A 21733-nucleotide genomic window follows, 5' to 3' on the forward strand; every position below is an offset into this window, starting at 1 on the left:
GTTGGTGGGTGTGTTTGGGCATGTGTCTGCCTGTGCTGTAGGCAAATAGTGCTGGGCTTTCAAGAAAGCACCATTACTTGAGCAGGAGGAGGGGGAGGGGGAGGAGTAAAGGTGGGCACAGGTGCAACTTGACCCAAGACTGTTTCCTAGAGGAAACGTGTGGTTTATTAATGAGGATTCCACCTGCTCTGCCAGGAAACCAGAGCCCGAGAGGAGAGGGGGGGACCCCGTGCGAGGGTGGGGAGAAGTAGGAGGAGGGGGAGGAGGGGTGAGAGCAACAGGGACTAGGGTGAGCAAGGAAGAGTCACTGCTCTGTCCCCTGGTGGGCGGGAGCGGCCCTGGCCCCACCTTCGCAGCCCTGCTTGGGCCCCCTCTCTTCTCTTTCTCCCTGTTTGGGAAAAGCTCCTTCTGTCTTCTGTTGGGGTGACGGAGGCACTTTGGTTAGAAGGAAGGTGGACTTGATCTTCGGTTTACTCCTCATAGATGTATGAGCAGTGACCATAATGACTTCCCCCCCCCCCCCAGTTAAAAGATAACTGTTTTGCAACCAGCCTGACTATGGGGGAAAGAAGGGGCTGTGGAGACGGCCTGAGGAGCACGGCCCTGGAGTTTGTCTTGGGGGGACAGGAACAGGGGAGGGCTGTGTGGAAAAGTGGTGGTTTCAGTTTCCAGTTTGCTCCTTCTTTCCCTCTGCTGCTTTGGTTTCTGTTTTGTTTCTGCCTCATGTTCTGCATGCCCCAGAAGGAAGGGACGGACAGCTCTGTGGGGGCAGGGTGGGAAATGGGGCAGGAGGCTGCTGTCGGGAAAGTGATATGTCAGTTTCCATCCCAGCCTCCCTGAACGTGCCCCTCTGCCGCCTTCCCTCTCTGGCCAGCCAGCCCCAGACTTCTAGGAGCAATTGTTCTGTCCTTCCCTAGGAGTTTCTAAGCTCCTCTCCCCACAGCCAAGAGTAGCTCCTTCCAAGTGCCCTGCCCCCAAGCCAGTCTGATTTAGAAAACAGGGACTCTTCCTTTGGCGAATGGAAGTTATGTTGCAGAGCCTGCGAGATGGCCAGGTGACCTGCTGATTAGCAAGGACACCAGGGTTTATGCAGCGAACCCTGGCTGGCCCCGCTGAGGCAACCATCCTTTGGAAGGCTGTGTACTATCACTTTGGTCCTGCTGTCACCCGTGCCATTTCTGGAACTCTCTTTGGGAGCTCCTTTCCGCCTATGGCATGCTCTTTTGAGTATCTGAGCAGGTTTGACTTTTTAGAAAGTGTTTTAAAGGTGGCATCTCGGACACGTCAATATGCAAATACAGAGGTCCTGGTGTGTTTCTTAGGCCACTAGACCTATCGTTTTATGGCCACACCTGGGGATGCTTGGAGTAATCACGGAGCCTGCGTCTGTGCTATTCAGTACTTTACTAAGCCCTGGAGGTGGGGGTGGGGTGGCAGAGAGGGGAAGACAGGGAATCAGTCATTTCCTTGCTCTGGGCACATTTGCGATCAGCATTGTTTGTTTGATTAAACAGCTTCATTTGAGTGGAATTAAGCAACAGGCTTTAAAGAGGTGGAAAATGGCAACCTTCTTCATTTGGTCTCCATTGTGAGGCTTTGACTTGGGTTTGCTTCTGGGAGAACTGAGCCTGGGGGAATGGCCAGGGGGAGCTCCTAGACCTGGAAACCGGCAGGCACATCTGCAGAATCTTCGCTGTAGTAGTGGCTTAGCTGCGGATGTGCATTCAAACCACCAGGGAACTTTTAAACACAACTGAGTCCAACTCGAGACCAGTTAGTCAGTCTCCTTGCTTTCCAGGGGAAGAATTTAGGCTTTGATTTAAGACAAAGCATCACCTTTGACCTTTGCCCCCCAGCCCTGGCATCACAGGTCAGAGGTGCAGGTGTAAAAGATGTGTTGTTAAATGGGTAGAAAAGACACAAATTCCGTGGAATAATCCTAACCTGGGAAAGTGGACAGAGTGTCTTCCAGTAAAACAGACAAAAACCAAAAACCAAGAAACAAACAAAAAATAAGAAACTAAAACAAAAACCTCTGGTTGGATTGACGTGGATTCTGAGAATCTGACAGAAAGCCAGCTGGTAGTGGACAGTCACCTGTGAGCCAGCCAAGAGAGGTCCACAACAGGCCGGGGGGTCCTGCCACCTCTCGGAGCTCCTCTCTCCCACCTGTCCACCACCCAGCCATCCAGGAGCCCTGCCCGCTGTGAAGGGCGAGTTTGAGAACCGTCCATGCCAGCAAACACTCCTTCACCACACAGCGTTCCCTAGAGAGTGGCTCATTTCTCAGTAAGGCACTTGTCTCCTCCAATGTTCTTTTTACTGCTTCTGATTATACCAATTAGAAACTTTAAAGCAGGTGCTAATGTGTCTTTAGCACTTTTCTTTAACACCCGCTGATTTCTGGTTGTTTAAGAAAGTGGGTGCGGTGTGCTTTGGGGCAATCTGCAGAGGGCTGCTATTAGAGGAACAGTGAGGGGTAGAAAACGTTAACCCTGGTCAGAGCGATGGACGAAGAATTGAAAGGAAATCTAGATCCTATAGCCAGAGACTCTCTACAGCCTAAGGATGGCATGAGAACTCTTGACACAGATAGGTCAGGGGCATCTTTCCCTTCTCAGAGCTCCAGAGACCTTTCTTTCTGCTCAAATTCAGAATGGAGAACTCAGCCCATGAAATGATTTTTAGGGAGACACAGGCACAGCGGAGTTCAAGGGAAAAGGCTGCAGTGGATGACTCATTGGGGCTGCTCTTTCTTCCTCCCTTTGCTGGTTTCTTTATGTTCATGGAGAACTGTCCCCAGGTATTAAAGGCTGTCCATGCAGCATGGGAAAGACCTCCCCAATCATCCTTCCAAATTATCTTGCGATGCTGGTTGGCCTCCACTTGTGGGGACAGAGCTATGTGTGGCAGGGCCCATGTTGCTGCATTTACACAAGAAGTCCTTCACTTAAACCTTGTCGTTCCTTTTTGTCATCCACTGCTCAGTGACCAGTCTAGCTCCCTACCACAGTGTTAACTTCTCACCTTCCCTGGACAACTTAGTGAGTAGGTCTGATTTGAAAATTGCTTCTGCTTCATCATAGCCCAAGCACTGGGCCCTCCTGGGTCCCAACACTAGGATTCTGACACCCTATACTGGTGACACCCTGTACCCCACAACTTGCACCAACCGAGCAGCCCCCAGTGGTACTTGCTAAGCACAAACCCTTGTTGCCCTTTCGCTAGGTCTGTTGGTGTGGTGCTCATTGTAGATCTCTGCTCCTCCACCTGCCATCAGGATGGTTTGATGTTATATTTTTTCCAGGAGCTGTTTCAAGTGAGAAACTGCTGGACATTGATAGATACAGGCTAAATCTTGGGTGGCATGCCAGAAGCTGGGACACATGAGGTTAGGCCATCCCCCTGCTGTTAGAGCACAGTGGAAGGCAGCCTCAGGCTGGCCCTCATTCCTGGGAAGGGGCTTTAGTACTCAACACAGGGTACCCTGGACCTCCAACTCAGATTATCGGATGTAAGGGAGAATTTTTCTTCCTCTCATTTCCAGAGTTCTTGTGGCTACTGGAAGACTGGAAGCAGGGAGACTGACAGCGGGATGTCTCGCGCAGATGGCCAAAACATCCACCCAAACTGTGTGACCCTGAGCAAATCACTTTCTTGCTTGGGAACGTGCTGCCCTCAACTCTAAAAAGAGAGAGACAAAGACAGCTTGAACCTGAAGCAACTTTGATGCATACTCCTGCGAATCCTTCACTTTAGAGCGGAAGGCAGCAAGCGAAGGATTCCCAGGAGGAAGCATTAAAGTTGCTTCAAGCTCAAGTTGTCTTTTGTCTCTCTGAGTCAAGGTAGCGTGGCAGATATAGCAATCAAACAGAGCAGATTCAGATACTGATTTTGGCTCTTTCTGGTGACTTTAAGCAACTTATTCAACTTCTTTGAGCCGCAGCTTCCTTAACCATAGGGTGGGAAAGCAATAGCAGCTACTTGTGAGGTTCATGTGAGGAATAAATAAGATAATGCATACATAATGCTTGGCACACAGAGATTCTCATGTGCTCAGTGAAATTAGCTGTTATCATTAGTAGGTGTATGTCCCATTTTTATCAAAAACAGCTGCTCTGTTTCATTAGTTTGGCTCCCATTTTATATTTCTCTCCAGCTTGAGTTTTTTGAGCTCCCCAGATTTAGAGCTCCAACCTAGATCTGGCTGCTGGTCTCCTGCTTCCTTACGGAACTTCACTGCCTCTGCTTCCTCCCTTGTAATGGAGGAGCAGCCAGCACACAGGCTTTTTTCCACCTCAGGACCTTTGCACAGGCTGTTGCTACTGCCTGCGTTATTCTTTCTACAGCATTTCCTTAACTAGCTCCTTCTCATAGTTTTGTTCTCTGCCTAAATGTCAGCTCTTCATAGTGGCCTGTCCGGACCACCTGATAATTTCTTAAGACTTCTCACAACTTGTATTTATTCTCCTTATCTAGCTACTGTCTTGTGTCCATCTCTCCCGATAGAATGTAACCTTCATGTTTCTGTCTTGTCCACATTTATATTGCTAGTGCCTAGCACTAGGCCAGCTACAGAGTAGGGACTCGGTAAATATTTGTTGGATGAATAAAATTAATGAATCAGTGGGTAATACAATATATTTACATGACACCATATTATTTATGAAGCACCTTCATAACTAGGCTCTCATTTTGAAGCCACATAAATGCCTGTGAGGGATAAAGAAATTGATCCAACCCCACATACGACAGCTGCCATGCAGAGTAAGGACAGGGTTATGGTATGTGAGAAGAACCTTTATCCCAGTGAGGTTGGAGTGGGATGGGAGGAGATGTATCAGGAAGGGAAGACTTCTTGGAGAAAGAGACATGTGAGCTGAGCTTTGAAATTAGAGTAGAAGTTATCTAGGCAAAGATGGGGTTGGTGTGGGCAAGCATGAAGGCATAGAGGTATGAGAAGCCAAAATCTAATACAAGATTGAAACTAATAAGGCAGTTGAGAGAGGCATGTATGACATGTTGTCTGGTTTAGCGAGGGGGAGATCCCTCGATCTTTCCCTGAAGAGATCAGGGAAAACCCGAGGGGGAAGGTGGCATTTGAATCTGACCCCATAGCCAGATGAGAATGGGTGGTATCTAGGGTGGTTCACTGATGTGGCCCGGACGGAATGCAGAGGGCTGGTCTGGGCTTCACTTGGCCAGGGATGAGGAGTTGAGTGAGCAGTGATTGGGAGGAAGTGGGACTTCCTGAGGCCAGGGCTATAACCCAGGGTGAAACCCTGGCCTGACCAGTACTCTGCCCTGCTGTTCAGGCCCCAAAGCAACCCTTAGCTTGAGGCATCCATATCTTAATCCCTGCCCCCCAAGCTAAAGGCATTGAGTCTTCAAATGTGTGAATAAGGGCAGGGATAATAAGAGCAGCTAAGATAGAGGAAGCAGATCCAAACGCCAACAAGCAGACAGATCATGTGAGTGTGTGAATGAGCTGGAAATGGTTTGAATGGCGAGTTTAAGCCTCCTCCAAAGACACTTGAATGTGGTACAAGCAACAGTAACAGTCATGCCTAATGAAACCATTTTGGGGGACTGGGTTCAAGAGTGTGCTGCTAAATTGTGATTTCTCTTTGCCATGGGGGGCCACCAGGAGTGCGAAGGGTCAGTGGTAAAACGCCTATTCATTGGTTCCTCACCGCCCACCACTGAGACCCTCTATACCCGTACCAATCAGACCTGGGACAGCCCTTACAGCGTTCACAGCCTCGTGGATCAAGAGACAACTCTGGGGGCATCAGATGTGGGCAGGGCCTGGGGGACCCAGAGGTAACCCAGGACTTGCCCAGATATTTTAGATAAGCCTGCCAGGTCAGGTGTATGATAAGAAGCAGAAACTCCATAAGGATTTAACGGCAATTTAGAGGAGAGGGAAGCCTAGGGAGGCACATCTCCAGCAGGTGTCTGGTTGAGCACAGACTGCTATGTTGGGGAAGGCAGCCGCCAGGCCTTTCAGGGAAAGCCTGTCTAGGCCAAGAGAGGAGGAGCTGAGTTTTTGCAAAAAGAACCAGAGAAGTGGACTGCGAGGACGGAAATCCTCCCAAGCCTGTGCTTCCAGTAAATTACTCCATTTGAGAGAACATGGTGATATATAGAGAGAAAGCTGGTAGCATGTTTGACAGGCTGCTATAGAGCTTGGCTGTTGGTGTGCCTTGCACACATTGCCCTGTTTGGCTGTGTGCTACCTGCTATTTCTTAATGCCCATCCTAATGTGATTTAGACAAAGTGAGTTATCACTAAACTCCCACAAGTCACACCTAAGAGAGTCAAGGTATCGTCTTTGGAGCACCTGGGGAGCCTCCTAGGTTTCATCACAGACTGATTTTCATCATAATATCTGCAAGGGTTCCCGAAATCAGCATTTTTAAACAAGTGTCCTAGGTGATAATGAAAGTCACTAAAGTTTGAGAAGCATTGGCATAAAGTACTGCAAATGCTTTTTATGAGATAGCACAACTTTGCTGGGTGAAAACAGCTCCAGTAACATGTAATGAACAAAAGAGTAAATGGTCTACAACTGAGTACAAGAAATATCCAATCAGTCATAAAGTATACGTTTATGTCCTGGGCCTGAGGGCACCGGAGAATTCATGAAACAGTTTACTGTGCAGTTTGAAGGGGCTGTAATTTGTCACAAAGGGTGAGAAGCTGGCCGAGGGGGTCCAGGTTTCAAGTCCCAGATGGGAAACAAGTGGGGCAGGAGGAAGTGAGCAGTGGATGTGTTCTCTCTCTAAAGAAGGGGTGTGGGAGATGGGGAGGGCCACTCACTCTCCTTTCCCCTCCTTAGTGGATTTAAAGGCCTATTGCTTCAAACTTCATCTTTCTCTGCTTCCATCCTCCCCATATACAATGCAGTAGTACTCTGCCCATGAACATTTAATTTGGGCTAATAAATATCATTTAAAAGGTAAATAACCTCCAGGGAAAAGGAAGGCTACCTGTTATATTTCAGGGTAAATTGGTTTACTCAAACTGCTCTCCATGGAGCACAATGAGAGGAAAAGAGGTCTGGGGGCATGGAGGCTTGGGGAAGAGGCAGGCTGGGGAGCCCCCCGGGGCTTGGGCAGCCAAAGAGCCGTGTGCAGACCCTGGCTGTTTCCAGAGTTGGGAAGATGGGGCCAGGGATGAGAGTGTACCAAAAGCAACCTCTGTTGACTTACTTTGACATTTCCGGTAATCATCTCGGAGGTCAAGTAGGAAGACTACTTCTGCTCTCCACCCAGTGTCTGGGCTAATATGCTGAAACAGTCCTGACCAATGGGACCAAGGCCTCTTCGTTGCTAAACGCAACAGTTCTGATCTCAGTTAATGACCTACCTCTTTGCAGTGTTTGGCCCTGCAATTCCTCCTTGAAACCCCCTCTTCCCTGATTTCTTTGACTTCATTCCTCTCTTGGTTTTCCCTAACCTCTCTGCATTTTTTCCTCAGGCTCATCTACTTTCTTCTCCCATCTCTTAAACACTGATATTCCCGTAAATCCAATCTTTGACTCCAGAAGTTTCTTTTCACCTTACTCATTTTCACTGGGTGCTCACTCACTTCTGTGCATATCTATCACAGTTCCTGAATGTATTCATTCAGCAAATTATTATTGAATGCCTACTTCGTGCCGGGCGCTGTATGATTCCTGAGTCAAAATTGGCAGCCTGGGTTTCTTTTAATTTCCAGACCACATATCAAATTGCCTTCAGAATTTCATGTATGTAGGACATTCATAGATGTATATTTGAGGCTGTGTTTCTTGAGATGGAGATTCGGGTGTAAATGATTTATTAAGGGCATTCTCTTCAGAAAAACTTCTAGGGGAGTTGGAGAAACAGAGGAGGGAAGAGGAAAGACCCAGCAAGGATGTGGTCTCAGATAAAGTCTAGCTGGAGACTGACTGGGAGAATGAGAAGCCTCTGGAGTGTGAGTCACACTTCATAGTCACTCTGCCTTGAAGTAGAGGGGCAGAGCTTTGGCACCTTGTAATAGAAAGGCACTGACCTCCCACCCCCCTGACCTGGTGTGGGGTTGTCACTGCCCAGGTGTCTCCTGGAGAGGTGTCACCCATCAGTTGAAGGAAAGTCTCCAGAGATGGGCTCAGGTGTGAGCTGCTAGCTGCAACACTTTTAGAGCTGGAGGCTGGGTGTGGTGGTCAATAAAGGGGCCCTGGTGGGACACCCACGGCATCTCTTCTAGCAGCTGAGACTTACAAAGTACAGATTATGTGTCCAGTACCATTGTAAATGCTTCATGTGCATGAACAAATGTAACCTTTAAGTAACCCTGTAATGTAGTTATTTGTATTCACATTTATCCATGTTTTACAGTAAAGGGGCTGAGACATAGAGGTTAAACATAACTTGCCCGAGGTTCCTCAATAAGTGAGTGATGGAGCCAAGCAGGATTCAGGCCAAGAAAGGTTGGTTCTAGATGCCATGCCCTTAAGTGCTACCTCAGTCTATTGAGTCTTAACATGCACCAGGCACTGTACTAGGCATTGGGGATCCAGCAGTGAAATCAATACAAAAATCCCTGCCCTCCCTGATGTTACTTTCCAGTGAGGGAAGATGGACTAGGAGTGAATAAGTAAACTATATGATCCAGATGGTAATAAGTGCTAAGGAGAAAAGTAAATAAGGGAAGGGCAGTAGGGAGTGCTAGTGGCAGCTGTAGCTTTGAAGAGGGTGGCCCAAGGGGGCCCTCATGTAGAAGCCATTTTAGCAAAGATCCAAAGGAGGTGACTTCTCTGCTTCCACTCTGGCCACTCCCGCTGGCTGACCCCGATTTACTTTCCCTCTGCACAGCTGCAGGGAGATTCTTGCGAATCATCTGTTCAGGTTCCTTCCCTGAATGGCACCCTTCAGTGGTTCCTCACTGCCCTTAGGATAAATCCAGCGCTCCCGCCATGGTATGAGATGCATCCTGATTTGAGGTCTGCTTCCATTCCTGCCTCTTCTCGGAAGGCCTTCTTCTCACGTTGTGATGCCCGGGGCAAGAGTACAAACAGAAACCCACATACCCTATGTGTAAATATTGAAAAGTAATATAGCAAGTTGACGAACTGCTAAATAAAACATCTACCCTCTACTTTGACAAATATATCTTCATAGCGAATTAGGAAGCCAACTTCACATTTAGATTTGTTAGACTGCTCTGAGTTCCATGCTGGAACTTGGCAATCCAAGGAGACTGGCCCCTAGCCCATGGTCACCGCCCTTCCCTGCCCACTGCCCAGCTCTGTCTTCCTGCAAGCATGTGGACTCCCCAGCTCACATATCCACGTTCTAGCCACATCTCTGTGCTCGTACTGGTGGTGTTACTTGTCCTTGGGGGATTGGACCCAGAAAAGAGGTATATGTGGGCCCAGGAAGTAGGTTAAGGGTCTTTTGGGTGGAGAATTTTAGGGTTTTAGGTAGTAGGAGCTTAGTTTAGAAGGTGGGTGGACTGTAGGTGGCAAGTTGCTTTGTTCCCTGGTAAGGGGAGGGTATGCAAGAGGAGGGTGAGAACCCAGAACAGGGCTCTCTAAAGCACTTAGAGCAGCACCCTCTCATCACTCTCTGCCTCTTATCCATGTGCCTGAACAAAGGGAACTGCGGGAACTTTTCAATATGCCATGCTCTCTTGCTTCTGTGATTTGGTGATTTCTCACAGACGGCAGAATAGAGGACACACACTTGGAGGCCTTGTCCTAGCTGCCCTCAGCTCCTGTGAGCGCCCTAACCTAATCCCCATCATGGACTCGTAACCCCCACCCTCAATTACAAAAACACATGCAGTGGCAAATGGTAGGGTATAATATGATATAGTGACCTGAGCATGGGCTTTAAAGTCCTGGTTTTGTCTCTCTGTTTATCCACTGAGTAGTCATGTGACTTTAGGCCAATTCTGTGCCTCCGTTATTTCTTACGTGGAGATAACCAGACCAAGTGTATAAGTTAATTTAAGGATAAAATGAAATAATGGGTATCAAGTGCCCGACCCCAGGCCCTGGCATAGAATAAGCATTGGTAAAAAGTTCTTTTCCCTCCCCCAACCATGCTCTTTCCTTGAAACCAAACATACAGAGTGCCTTGGGAGATTAGGCTGTTTTCATAGAAAGATGCCAATTAGATTAGCTTTCAGCACTCAGCCCCTGGGCGTCTGTCCCCATCTCCTGAGCTAGGGAGAATTTCCTAGAGAATATCAGTGCCTGATTTCTACTTTTGGTTGTCAGGGATTATTAGCTAATAGTGTGTAGGCTGCTACTGATCTCCACATTTAGATACTGGGATAGTCACACTGCAGCTCTTGATGGCAACATTGACTGTTTGTCGTTAGGGATGAAGATTTCTCCTGTCAGCATAATTACAGTAACAACAGTGGAACCCCGGGGACCAGGTAAACAAGGAAGCTGGTCATCTCTAAAGAAAGGCAAGACCACGGTTACCTTGCAGTGCCTGACATAGTGGGCATGCAGCAAATGTGAGTCAAGCCAAATAAAGTTAAGAACAATGAGAGAAGCCAGTAAAGTCCAATAAAAAATGGATAAAAGAACTAATTGGGTAAGTCACAGAGAAATACTTATGGGCCAATAAGCTATAGCTAGTAATCAAAGAAATGCAAATTTAAATGTAATGCAATATTTTTCCTAGAAAATGGGCAGAGATTTAAAAAATTCATTGGCCAGTGCTGATGAGGATACAGTAAGGGGGGGCAACTCTCACACATGGTTAATGGACGTAGAAGTTGATATGCCTTTCTGTAAAGAACTAATGAGAACGATTATGTTATGCTATAGGTATAAGATGGACTATGCGTCATTAAATGTAATAGTTTTGAAGGCATTTTAGGTATGAGGAAAAATTCTGTGTTGCAGTAAAAAGCAGAACACTATGCAGTATGAAAATTACATGCACAAAAAAGACAGGAAGGAAATAGACCAGAGTATCATAGCTTCTTACCATTAGCATCTCTTATGTAGATCTTTGAATATTTTAACTTTTCTATAATTAGCAGGTATTTCTCTTATAATGGGAAGAAAATTCCATAAATTAAGAAAGAGTCACTTTGCTTTCAGATGATGGGGCGGAGAAAATTATTTATGGAAGACTCTCGCCATTTGTCGACTCAGTAAGAGTCAAAGAAGGAGAAGAGGCAACTCCTTTTCTTTGGGGTGCAGGATTTGAGGAGGAACAAAAGACTCAGGCATCCTCTCATATTGAGTCTAGTCTTTTGTATCAACAACAAGAAATGGAAAGAGTCTCCTTGCCCAGGGAGTTTTGGGAAGCCTAAGTAAGCTGCTCTATGCTTGAGACATTCACACAATCACAGGAGCTGTGGTTCCTTCACCATCTGTGACGTTCTTATCATTGGTTGAGACTTGAGAATGAAGCCTGAAAAGGGGCTTTGTTTCCTTTTGCAGCTCAGATCGTCCGATTGTGGCCTTACCTCCAGTAGCTCTAAATGACTGATGGGTGGTGGGACACATCTGTGGGTCATGCAGCATGCACAGTGGTTAAAGCAAGTGCTATCTGGGAAATAGGCAATTAAACAAAACACCCTAAGGTAATACTACACCAGGATTTATATAAAAATGTGAATTAACCAAAATCTATTTTGAGTTATAAAATAGATACATAGGTTAAATAAACTAAGAAGGATGGAAGGAAATACCCCTAACTATCAAAACATAGAATTTCTTCCAAACTGACATGTTATAACTATTTTGACCTGCATTTTTCCCCCTTTCATTTCTTAGGAGTTATAGTTAAAGTCCAAGTGCTTAGATAAAGGTTGCTACTTAATAAGTTGTATGGCAACATCTTGATTCACTTAGCCTGATTACTTTTTGGTTTTCAAGATGGCCACTGTCACGTCATCTGGCCTTGATTTCAAGAGTAGTTTCCCCTCTCTTAGCTTCCTGAAAGCTTTTTTATACCCGGGCTGGTGTAATGGAAGTACACGAGAAAACTGTACTACATCCACTGTCCCAGCCAGTCCACCCTTGGCCATCTAAGAGCAATCAGCACGACTCAGCAACCTGATTAAAAAAAAAAAAAAAAAATTGATATACATTTGAACTACAAGTTACACATTTTAAATACAGTGGTGGCAATTATATGTTATCAGTGCTTCGTGTACCATTTGCTAATCAATAGATAGATCAGCCTAGAGCACTTTATGGAAAAAGATTTTTTGGCCCAGTTTGGGTTCAGTGGTAAAGCATACCAGTGTCTGTCATTGATGTGAGCACAGGGAAGGACAGACGCATACCAAAGACTTTCCATCTCAGATTTAAGGGCAATAGGGTCCTTGTCTTTAGAGAGCTTGCATTCAAATAGGGAAAGCATGATTCATGCCAGGAGCAAGAAAGGGAGACAAAAAAGTAAAACACAATTATGAACGCTGGAATAGTAAACATCCAAACAGGTACAACTGACTGTAGGGAAGGCTGAGTTACTTGCTAAGTGCTGGGAGAAGCCAGAATGCCCTTGGTCAGATGGGGTTAACCTGGAAAGGTTTTCTGAGGCAGTGCATTTTGAGTTGGATTGGAAGGCAGCCAGGAGACATCCTGTGAAGTTGGAGGGGTAGTCCAGATTAAAAGGAATGCAGGTTTCTGGGATGCTTTTTGACTGTGTTCCCCAAAGTCTCATCCACCCAGAGTGACCATGCCTGGCCTCTGACCTCCCCACAGTGAGGACGTGTGCAAACGTGGCTTCACCGTCATCATCGACATGCGGGGCTCCAAGTGGGACCTCATCAAGCCCCTCCTCAAGACGCTGCAGGAAGCCTTTCCAGCCGAGATCCATGTGGCCCTCATCATCAAACCCGACAACTTCTGGCAGAAGCAGAAGACCAACTTTGGCAGCTCCAAATTCATCTTCGAGGTAAGCCAGACCTCTCTCTTCGCACCCTCTTTCCCTTCCCCTTCTGCTACCCACACATTTCTCACTTCTGCTTCTTCACCTATCCTATGATATGCAGGATGGCAGGGGCTGATATTTCAGGATTCCTTGGGTACTGTGGTCTTACCAGTGAGTCTTGGAAGGAATAAGAGGCTCGAGAGATTGTCCCGAACTCTTAGCCAGTCTGTTGAAACACTGACCCTGGCTGGTTTGCGGCTCCTGCCCTCCCCCCCCCCGGGCTGTGTGCTCTCCCACTCGCCCTTTCTGAGGCAGGCTGTGGTCATTAATGTGTGGATTTATCTCAGCCTTTCCCCCTTGACTTCCTGCCTTCTGCCTACCACTGCCCAGCCCGCCCCACATCACTGAGTCCCCCTCTCTGTGTCTGCCCCTCCCAGACAAGCATGGTGTCCGTGGAGGGCCTCACGAAGCTGGTGGACCCCTCCCAGCTGACCGAGGAGTTCGATGGCTCCCTGGACTACAACCACGAGGAGTGGATAGAGCTGCGGCTCTCCCTGGAGGAGTTCTTCAACAGTGCTGTGCACCTGCTGTCCCGCCTCGAGGACCTGCAGGAGATGCTGGCCCGGAAGGAGTTCCCTGTGGATGTGGAAGGCTCCCGGCGGCTCATCGACGAGCACACACAGCTCAAGAAGAAGGTGCTGAAGGCCCCCGTGGAGGAGCTGGACCGGGAGGGGCAGCGGCTGCTGCAGTGTATCCGCTGCAGCGATGGGTTCTCAGGGCGCAACTGCATCCCGGGCAGCGCCGACTTCCAGAGCCTGGTGCCCAAGATCACCAGCCTCCTGGACAAGCTGCACTCCACCCGGCAGCACCTGCACCAGATGTGGCATGTGCGCAAGCTCAAGCTGGACCAGTGCTTCCAGCTGCGGCTTTTTGAGCAGGATGCCGAGAAGGTAGGAGGGGAGCTGCCAAAGCCAAGTGGGGCTTGGGGAGGGGTTCCATAGCTTTTTAGGGGAGCTTATGGAGGCTGCTAGTACAGCCTCCTGATGAATAATACTTTCTTGGAAAGCTTTAAAAAATGTACCTACTGGGGGCAGCTGGGTGGCTTAGTCAGCTGAGCGGCTGACTCTTGATTTCGGCTCAGGTGGTGATCTCAGGGTTGTGGGACCAAGCCCCCCAGTGGGGCTTCATGCTGAATGTGGAGCCTGCTTGAGATTCTCCCTCTCCCTCGGCCCCTCCCCTCTCCCCCCCTCCCTGTTTGTGCGTGTTCTCTCTCTCTCTCTCTCTCTCTCTCTCTCTCAAAAAAAAATGTGCTTACTGCTTTTGGCTGATTTATTTCAATCATATATTTGGTCATTGATCACTGACTTTTTACAGCTCCCCTTATATAGTGTTTATTATGTGTCGTAAGCACCACGTGTAAATTAACTTATTTTAATCATCTCAAAAATCTTAGGAGGTAGGTGTATTATCATTATCCCATTTTACAGATGAAGAAACCAGGAAGGTAAATAACAGCCAACCTGAGCCGTGAGAGGTGGCTCCAGAGTCCACACTTCTACACCGGGGCTCACTGCCCCTTGTCAGGACGTGCAGTGAGTGGGTCAAGTCGGCGAAGCAACAAAAATAATACTGTTACGACTTAGTGATTATTGTTCTGCAGTGTCCTTTACCATTGACCAAGCCCTTTCACAGGCGGCCTCTTATTTAATCTGTGCGGCCCTTTGATCCTTTGAGGTGGGTGGTGGTGCCTCTGCTGACATGCAGGGAAACGGGTGCTCTTTGATCTTGGGGCTTTAATGGCAGACTTGACATATGAATCCCGCTTTCTTCCCTTTGAAGTTCAGGGCTCTTCCTTCCATACCACGTCTTTCTGCAGGCTTTTCCTCAGCTGCTGAGTACTTTCTCAAGCAAGACCCCATTTTTCCAGCAGTGAATTTTCAAAGCTTTCCCCTTATCAGGGGACATATGAGAAAGTGAAAAAGAAAGATGGATCATGCCTATTTGCCAAAGACACAAAAGTATCTTCTGTAGATTCTCTCCAAGCTAAAGATGGGAGTTTACTTCATACATAATATGCACTTTAAGAAGAGTGAAATGGGTTTTCCTCCTATCAGTTTTCTGGGGGGAACTTATATTTAAATGCATAATACTAGCCTTAGCGATACCAAGACATCTCAGTCACCTGTGAGTTTTACCGACAGCATCTGACATGATGGTTTTGTGTCTTTTAAGAGCCTATATTGAAAATGTCTCTAGGTATTTGTAAGTAATGAAATCAGGCTACAAAACTGTATATGATTATGATCCCAATTTATGTGAGAGTGCCAACATAGGTGTAAATGGGAAAAAACTCACCACAATGCTAATAGTTTTGATTTCAAGGGGCCAGGCTTATGGTTGATTTTAATTTCTCCTTATATTTTCTAATCTTTTATAAAATCAGATGAAAACCAACATATGTGATTTGTAAAGACTGCATAGCTGCTTTCCACAAAATTTAAGCCAGGTTTTGGAAGGGACATGTAGAGGGGTTTCTGGCACAACCTTAGGAGTTCTGAAGTCTCCCCCTCCCCGGCCTTCCTGAGGCCTCCTTGCCCAGGGCCCTGGCAGCTGAGGTCCAACTCTGGCCCTGCCCCATCCTGGGAGGGGCCCCTGGGACTACAGAATCCCTGTCACTGCTCACCAAATGAGGAGAGACACCAGGTCAGAAGCAGCTGCTCTGTGAAGCCAGCGGCAGGTACTTTGGCTCCTGTGGCCAATATTGGAAAGGTCTGGACGTCTCCTTTTTACTTGCGGTCTCTTCCGCTCTGCGGCACGGAATCTGCTTTGCAGTCTGGCTTGGGTGCCTGTTTCAGTGAGCCACGGTCAGAAGAGGAGGGCAGGGGACTCAAGTCTGCTTAGAAGTGTTTTGTTGGAGGCATTTCACCGCATCCCTGAAACTCAAGGTTATGAGAAGCCTTCATAGGGCACAGATAGTGCCTGTCTCAAAAACAAAACAAAACAAAACAAAACACCTGAGCCTCAGAAATCCCCAGGTAGGGAAGGCAGGCTGACCTTCTAGAGTCAGCCAAGCACTGGTCAACTAAGCAGTAATTTCTGCCACACATTTTATCTTCTCAATTCATGCTCACAAGATTCTTATGCTATATTATTGTCCCTATTTCACAGTCGAGGAATGCTCAGAATGGATGCTGACAGGCACTGGAAGCTCAGAGAGATGAAGTGGCTTGCCCAAGATCACACTGTGGGTTAGACAGAGCCAGTATTGGGTCTGTCTCCAAAGCCCACCCAAACTCTGACCCAACAGCCGTGCTAGCTGTCTGCTCCCAGAAGCTGCCTCATGCTACCGCTGAGCACTGCCTATTAACCCCTGAGCCCTCTGGCCCACGCCCCAGTGACTCTGGGGACAATCTCAAATCCCATCTTCGAATGTTCACTGGACAGCAGGGACTCTTAACCTTCTGGGCTAGGGACCCTTCTCAGAATAACATTTGTAAATGTACAAAATAATATATAGGCTTGGAAAATAATTATTGAAGTACGGTTATTCCATTTTTAAAAACAACAGTAACTTTTATATTTGTTTAGGAACATGTTAAATAACAAGCTGTATTTGAAGTCTTATAACTACCATAATTTTGAAGTAGTGATGAGCATATATGACATTTCAGGGCAACATGTGTGTGTTTCTATTGATGTCAGAGGCATGAGTATTGCTAACATTAATGTAGTTTGCTGCCTACATTCATAATCGAAGGGAATCCTATATTTCAGTTAGAGGTTAGTGAAAATCAAGGCGTATTTTTTTCCCTATCCAAGTACACAATCCCTCAGTTATATGCAGGACTCTAAGTTTAGGATCCATGTCCTAGGTGTGTTCATACCATAAAAAGGTGTGTGTGTGTGTGTGTGTGTGTGTGTGTGTGTGTGTGTGTGTGTGTGTGGTATGTTTGGTGTGTGTAGAGGCGGGGGAGAGAATATCAAAAATGAAACAGGGGCAGTGAAGGGAGGATGGGAAGAAGGCAACCCCGGAATATTTTGATATTGAGTCAGTGATGAAAATGTGGCTCAGGCTTGACCCAGCTGCCACAGAAAATGTGCTGGGTGTGGGGCAGGAGAGAAAAACAGTCCTTTTAAGTTGCTTCAAGATTAATTTAAAATATCTGTGCAGAACCAAGTGTCTCAGCCCTTGACTTATTTGGTGTTTTTGAAAGAGGGTGAGGTGGATGGCGATTTGGGGTAAGGGTTGTGTGCGTGGATCCACATCTAAACAAGAGTGTGAGGAAATAGCTACTGCATGAGCCACATCTTAGTCTCCTTTCTGGTTGGGAGGCCTGTTGGAGGCCTGCAATTCCGGATCTGGGAAACTCAGCTGGTGCACGCCCAGCTACTATTTTTGTGAAAGGGTAAGTGCCGTCTCCCTGCTGGCCCTGTGGATGACAGCTTGTTTCCCAGGGATTGAATAATACCTAGGTGTTGCTCCCCATTTACCAGCCGGCCTTGGGGAGTGAAGCCATCTCTCCCCACTTCCCCCTGACCTCTGAAATGACCCTTCCTCACCTTGGGAGTGGGGTGGGGAGGGAGCCATTTTCTCTGCCAATTAAACATTTCGGGAGGGGGGACACTTCCACAGATAATTCATAAGGCAGGCCACCCATTCATTTCATAAACTTCCATTGAGCAGCTGCCATGAGCCCAAAACGAGGCACTTGGATAAAGTCGAGTAGGCTAGAATTTCGTCCTGGAACAGCAAGCTGTCACAAACTCGTAGTTATTATTACCTGTGTCTGCAGTGTGCACCCCCTGTCCTAGGCACAGCCTCCACGACTGGGGAGTTTTTAGAGAAGAGGGAATGTTGCAGCTCAGGAATGATAGGGAAGCCTTAATGGCAACCTGTGGGAGGACTGGGCATCTCGGAGGTGATTCAAGTAGTACACAGTGCATCTTGTTGGGTGCCCTGTGCCTTGGTCCTGTGCTCTCCCATCTGTGACTAATGGGCCTGTCCACCACTGTGCTCACAGACCACAGGCGGGTCGCTCCTCATTAGCAGATGCAGATTAGGGCTCTCTTTGCAGACCTGTCTCACAGCTGATTGTGCCCACAGCTGCCCAGGACCCTGTGTGATGCAGGTGTCTGCCCTGCGGTCACATCCCACTACCAGAGAGAAGGGAGGCCTCTTCCCCAGTAGCGGGCAGTTTGTGGTATTAAGATCATTAAGTAGACTTGTTCCTCATCCTCTTGCTGCCCAGTGGAGGATCCTCCCAAGCTGCCCCCACCCCCCACCCCACTGCACCTTTCCTGGGTACCTAGGGCACATCTTAGAATGACAGAGCTGGAAAAGACCTTGAGATCAGAAAGTCTACCTCCCACAGACTGTGAGGAACCCAGCCTTGTCATCCTGGTGACAGCCATTGTGACTTCATGATGCCCAGCAATGTGCCACTGCCAATGACGTGTATCAGAAAATATGGAAGCCGCCACACCATCCACCTCGCGGTGTGTGGAAGGCCCACAGTCTTCCAGTCTTTGCAAGAAAGAAGTGCCTCAAAAGGCTCCAGTATGTGACTGACTTAACTGGTACAGAAACCTTCACCTGCTCTGCTTCTAAATAAATCCTGATGTCTACCCAGGAGGCCCATGTTCTAGTCTTGCCCAAAGCCATTCCAGAAAGAAGTATATTCCCACCCCCTTGTGGGAGAATTCCCTGAAGAGTGCACAAGGATACCCCACAGGGTTTCCAGTGTTGGAATCATGCTCATTATTGGTTTATGCAGCACAGGGTTGTTTCCTGTGTAAAGCTGTGCTTGGAACATGCTCCAGACCAGACCTTTAGCACCACAGTCGGGAGGGTATTTAGGTGCCCACCTCCTCTGCGACCAAGGCATGTGCTCACAGGAGACTGTGGCAGTTGCTTCGAGGAGACTGGCCTCACCACGCTGCCTGTGGGAAAGCTCCCTTTGGAGAACTGAATTCTAAATGCCTTCTTGCATGTTCATTCTTGCATGCTGAAATTCTGTTCACACCTAAGGGTGCCATGTCTGGGCTTCAAGAGAGCTGAGTGGGATTCAGATTTATGGTGAGGTGCCACTCTGCCAGTTGGGAGACCTTAGGCACATCTTCAGTCTCTGACTTCCGATAGGCACATCTTTAATCTCTGACCTCCAATTATGTTCCCCCAAAAATGAAGATGGAGTATTTGGACTAGCTCAGTGGCTTACAACTTTTCTTCTGCTTCTACACCACACTGTCCTCATGAACAACACTTTCTCTTTGTGAAAATGTCTTTCAAAAGAAGAAGGCGTGTGTCAGAGCATGTGTGTGGTCATGGTAGAGGCTGGGGTGGCAATGGTGGTAGAGATCAGGCTTGTCAGGGGACATATCAGAATCTCCAGATTGAGGGACGCCTGGAGGGCTTAGTCTGTTAAGCATCTGCCTTCGGCTCAGGTCACGATCTTGGGGTCCAAGGGATCGAGCCCCACATCAGGCTTCCTGCTCAGTGGGGAGCTTCTCCTTCTGCCCCTCCCCCACCCACTCCTGCTCTTTCTCAGTCTCTCTCTAAAATGAATAAATAAAACATTAAAAAAAAAAAAGAATCTCCAGATTGGTGAAGTCTGATAAAGAGCCCACCCATCCCGGCCAAACATGCCTGCCATTTCTCCTTCTTTCAGGCTTGCCCTACAAATGATATCTAAGCCTCCTTATAGCTCAGCAATTCTATAATAAATTTTGCCTTTTTCCTATTCATTCTCCCCAAAAATCTACAGTAGGCTCTTCTGTCTTCAAGGTTGTCACCTTGTTTAGTGACGGAATATAAGTTTTTTCTCAGCAAATAGAGCCATCATCTGTTGAGTTCTAGTCTTGCTTAAAAAAAAAAAAAAAAAAAGGCAACTTGAGCTGCTGCCCTGGCCTACTATGAGAATTGAATGGGGTGGTGTGTGGAGGTGCCAGCACTGGGCTTCCCTTCTATTGCCCTGTGACTGGGTCAGTCATGCCTTCCTCTTCAATCATTGGTGGCCTGCCAAGACCACGCAGAGCGTCATTGATGCTGTCTTCCAAATGGACTTGCTCTAGATAATTTTCGGTGATCCCTAAATGAAACAAAATCAAGAATTGAGTTTTGAGAGAAGTCTGCAATTAGGATGTATATTCACAGGGGCCCCCAAAGATTACTAGGTTGTGTGATGCCCTTGGCTGAGGTACAGAGAAGAGCACCTAGGTCAAATGGGGGTCCTATCTGCTGGGTCCAGGTTGTGGGGAGCTGCCCCAGGAAAGGTCTCTGGGAAAACAGTCCCAGAGGAAAGTGATTCCCCCAGGGGGATGGGATTGCCCCCTCCCCATACACCTTCTATATCTGAGACATTTGTCACCTTCTGCTTTGCATTATAGCTAAGAGTGTATTTGTCTTATTCTCCTGCAAACTCGGGGCCAGAAACACTCCCAACAGTCCATCCAAGAAACACATCTATGCATTTTGATTTTCTTGGAGTTCTGTACAAACAAAATAATGTTACTTTCATGTTACCATGAGAAAACATTAGTGGGGCCCACTGGGTGAAAGGCATCTTGGCAGGCAGCAGGGCACTGTGCTAACGGTTACATGCTTATTGTGTTTTGCTCTTTGTATGTCCTGTTAACCACATTAGTAATTCAGGACATCCCCAGGATGCCCTGTCCCTGGGCAAAGTGTCCACTGCTGTTTCCTGCCCTCTCCCTTCAAGGTATAAACAGTTTTGATCATACCCCAGGGCCCAAAGCAAGACCCAAAGTCTCATCCCGCCTGGAGTGATGAGAACCAGTAGGACCACTTGAGAAATTCCTCTGCCTCTCCTTCCTGCCAGACACTGGCCCACTGCTGCTTCTCTTCGCCACACTTCCAACCCCCATGCCCCCAAGCCAGCAGTGAGCATGACTCCACACTCATTTGTTAAATTGAAGTGCCATTGTAGCAATTATAATACAGAATTTTTTTTTTGAATGTTGGTTTTTCAAGTGTTCTCACACCCCTGACCTTAGAGGTTTTGTGGTCCAGCCCTTCCTTTTATACAGCAAACTTTGACCCAGAGTAGCGACCCACCCAGAGTCATCCAGTTGGTGGCACATCATTTGGTCTCCCATCTACTCTGTGTAGCAGGACCAGGCAGGTGCGAATATGGGCATCATTTCATAGATGGGAGAGCTGAGACTTGGTGAAGTTGGGCAGTGTGCAGAGTTCAGGTGGGCAGCATAGGGAGGTTGAGCCCTCTGCCTTGAGGCTAGGGCTCCACCTCTCCTCCAACACACACACACACACACACACACACACACACAGACACAGACACACACACACACACACACACACACACACACACACACACACACGCTGACCTTGCCCTGCAGGAGAAAGGGCACACAGGCCAGCCAGCCACCTATGTATGAGATGGCCGGAGGGGCTGGGGAAGACTGGAGGGTCCTCACCACTGCTGTGGTAAAAGAGCAAGCCCTGGACAGGCCTCCAGGGTGCATGCTGACAAGTCTCTGTGGTTCAGTGCCCTGAGTCCTTCTTGTTGGGAGGGTGGCTTCAAAGAGCTGCAACCTTGGGGCAGCCAGAGGGCAGAGGTCTTTACTGGGCGGTTTGTAATTTCCTGCTTTTTTTAGAAAAAGGCTTCGGTGCCCTCTTGTTCCTGCCCTCCTCCCTCCTCCTGGGGCCTAAACCACTGCCCCCCTGCACCCCCCGCTGACTGGGCTCAGGGTGAGGAAGTGTGTCTGCATCCCACCCCGACACAGGACACGGTGTCCTGTATTATTTCCAGCCTGCTGGTCCTGGGAATCTCTACTTACTTTTTCTTACTTCCTCCCCTTGAACATTAGAAAC

At 47.8% G+C, this 21733-nt stretch overlaps 1 protein-coding gene across 10 annotated transcripts in view; it reads left to right on the forward strand.

The window, feature by feature from the left end:
• KALRN (kalirin RhoGEF kinase) overlaps nt 1-21733 on the forward strand; it is a 694375-nt gene that overhangs the window by 210955 nt on the left and 461687 nt on the right. For all 10 annotated transcript variants that reach the window (XM_088024799.1, XM_088024801.1, XM_088024804.1 and 7 more), the window contains exons 4-5: nt 12714-12906; nt 13320-13832. In XM_088024799.1, coding sequence (XP_087880925.1) covers nt 12714-12906; nt 13320-13832 — 706 coding nt within the window. The remainder of the gene's footprint in view (nt 1-12713; nt 12907-13319; nt 13833-21733) is intronic.

The sequence above is a fragment of the Eumetopias jubatus genome, unplaced genomic scaffold (assembly GCF_037043125.1).
Source record: "Eumetopias jubatus isolate StellerSeaLion01/CBP00866 unplaced genomic scaffold, mEumJub1_p1.0 scaffold_1, whole genome shotgun sequence".
In the NCBI taxonomy this organism is placed as follows: Eukaryota; Metazoa; Chordata; class Mammalia; order Carnivora; family Otariidae; genus Eumetopias; species Eumetopias jubatus.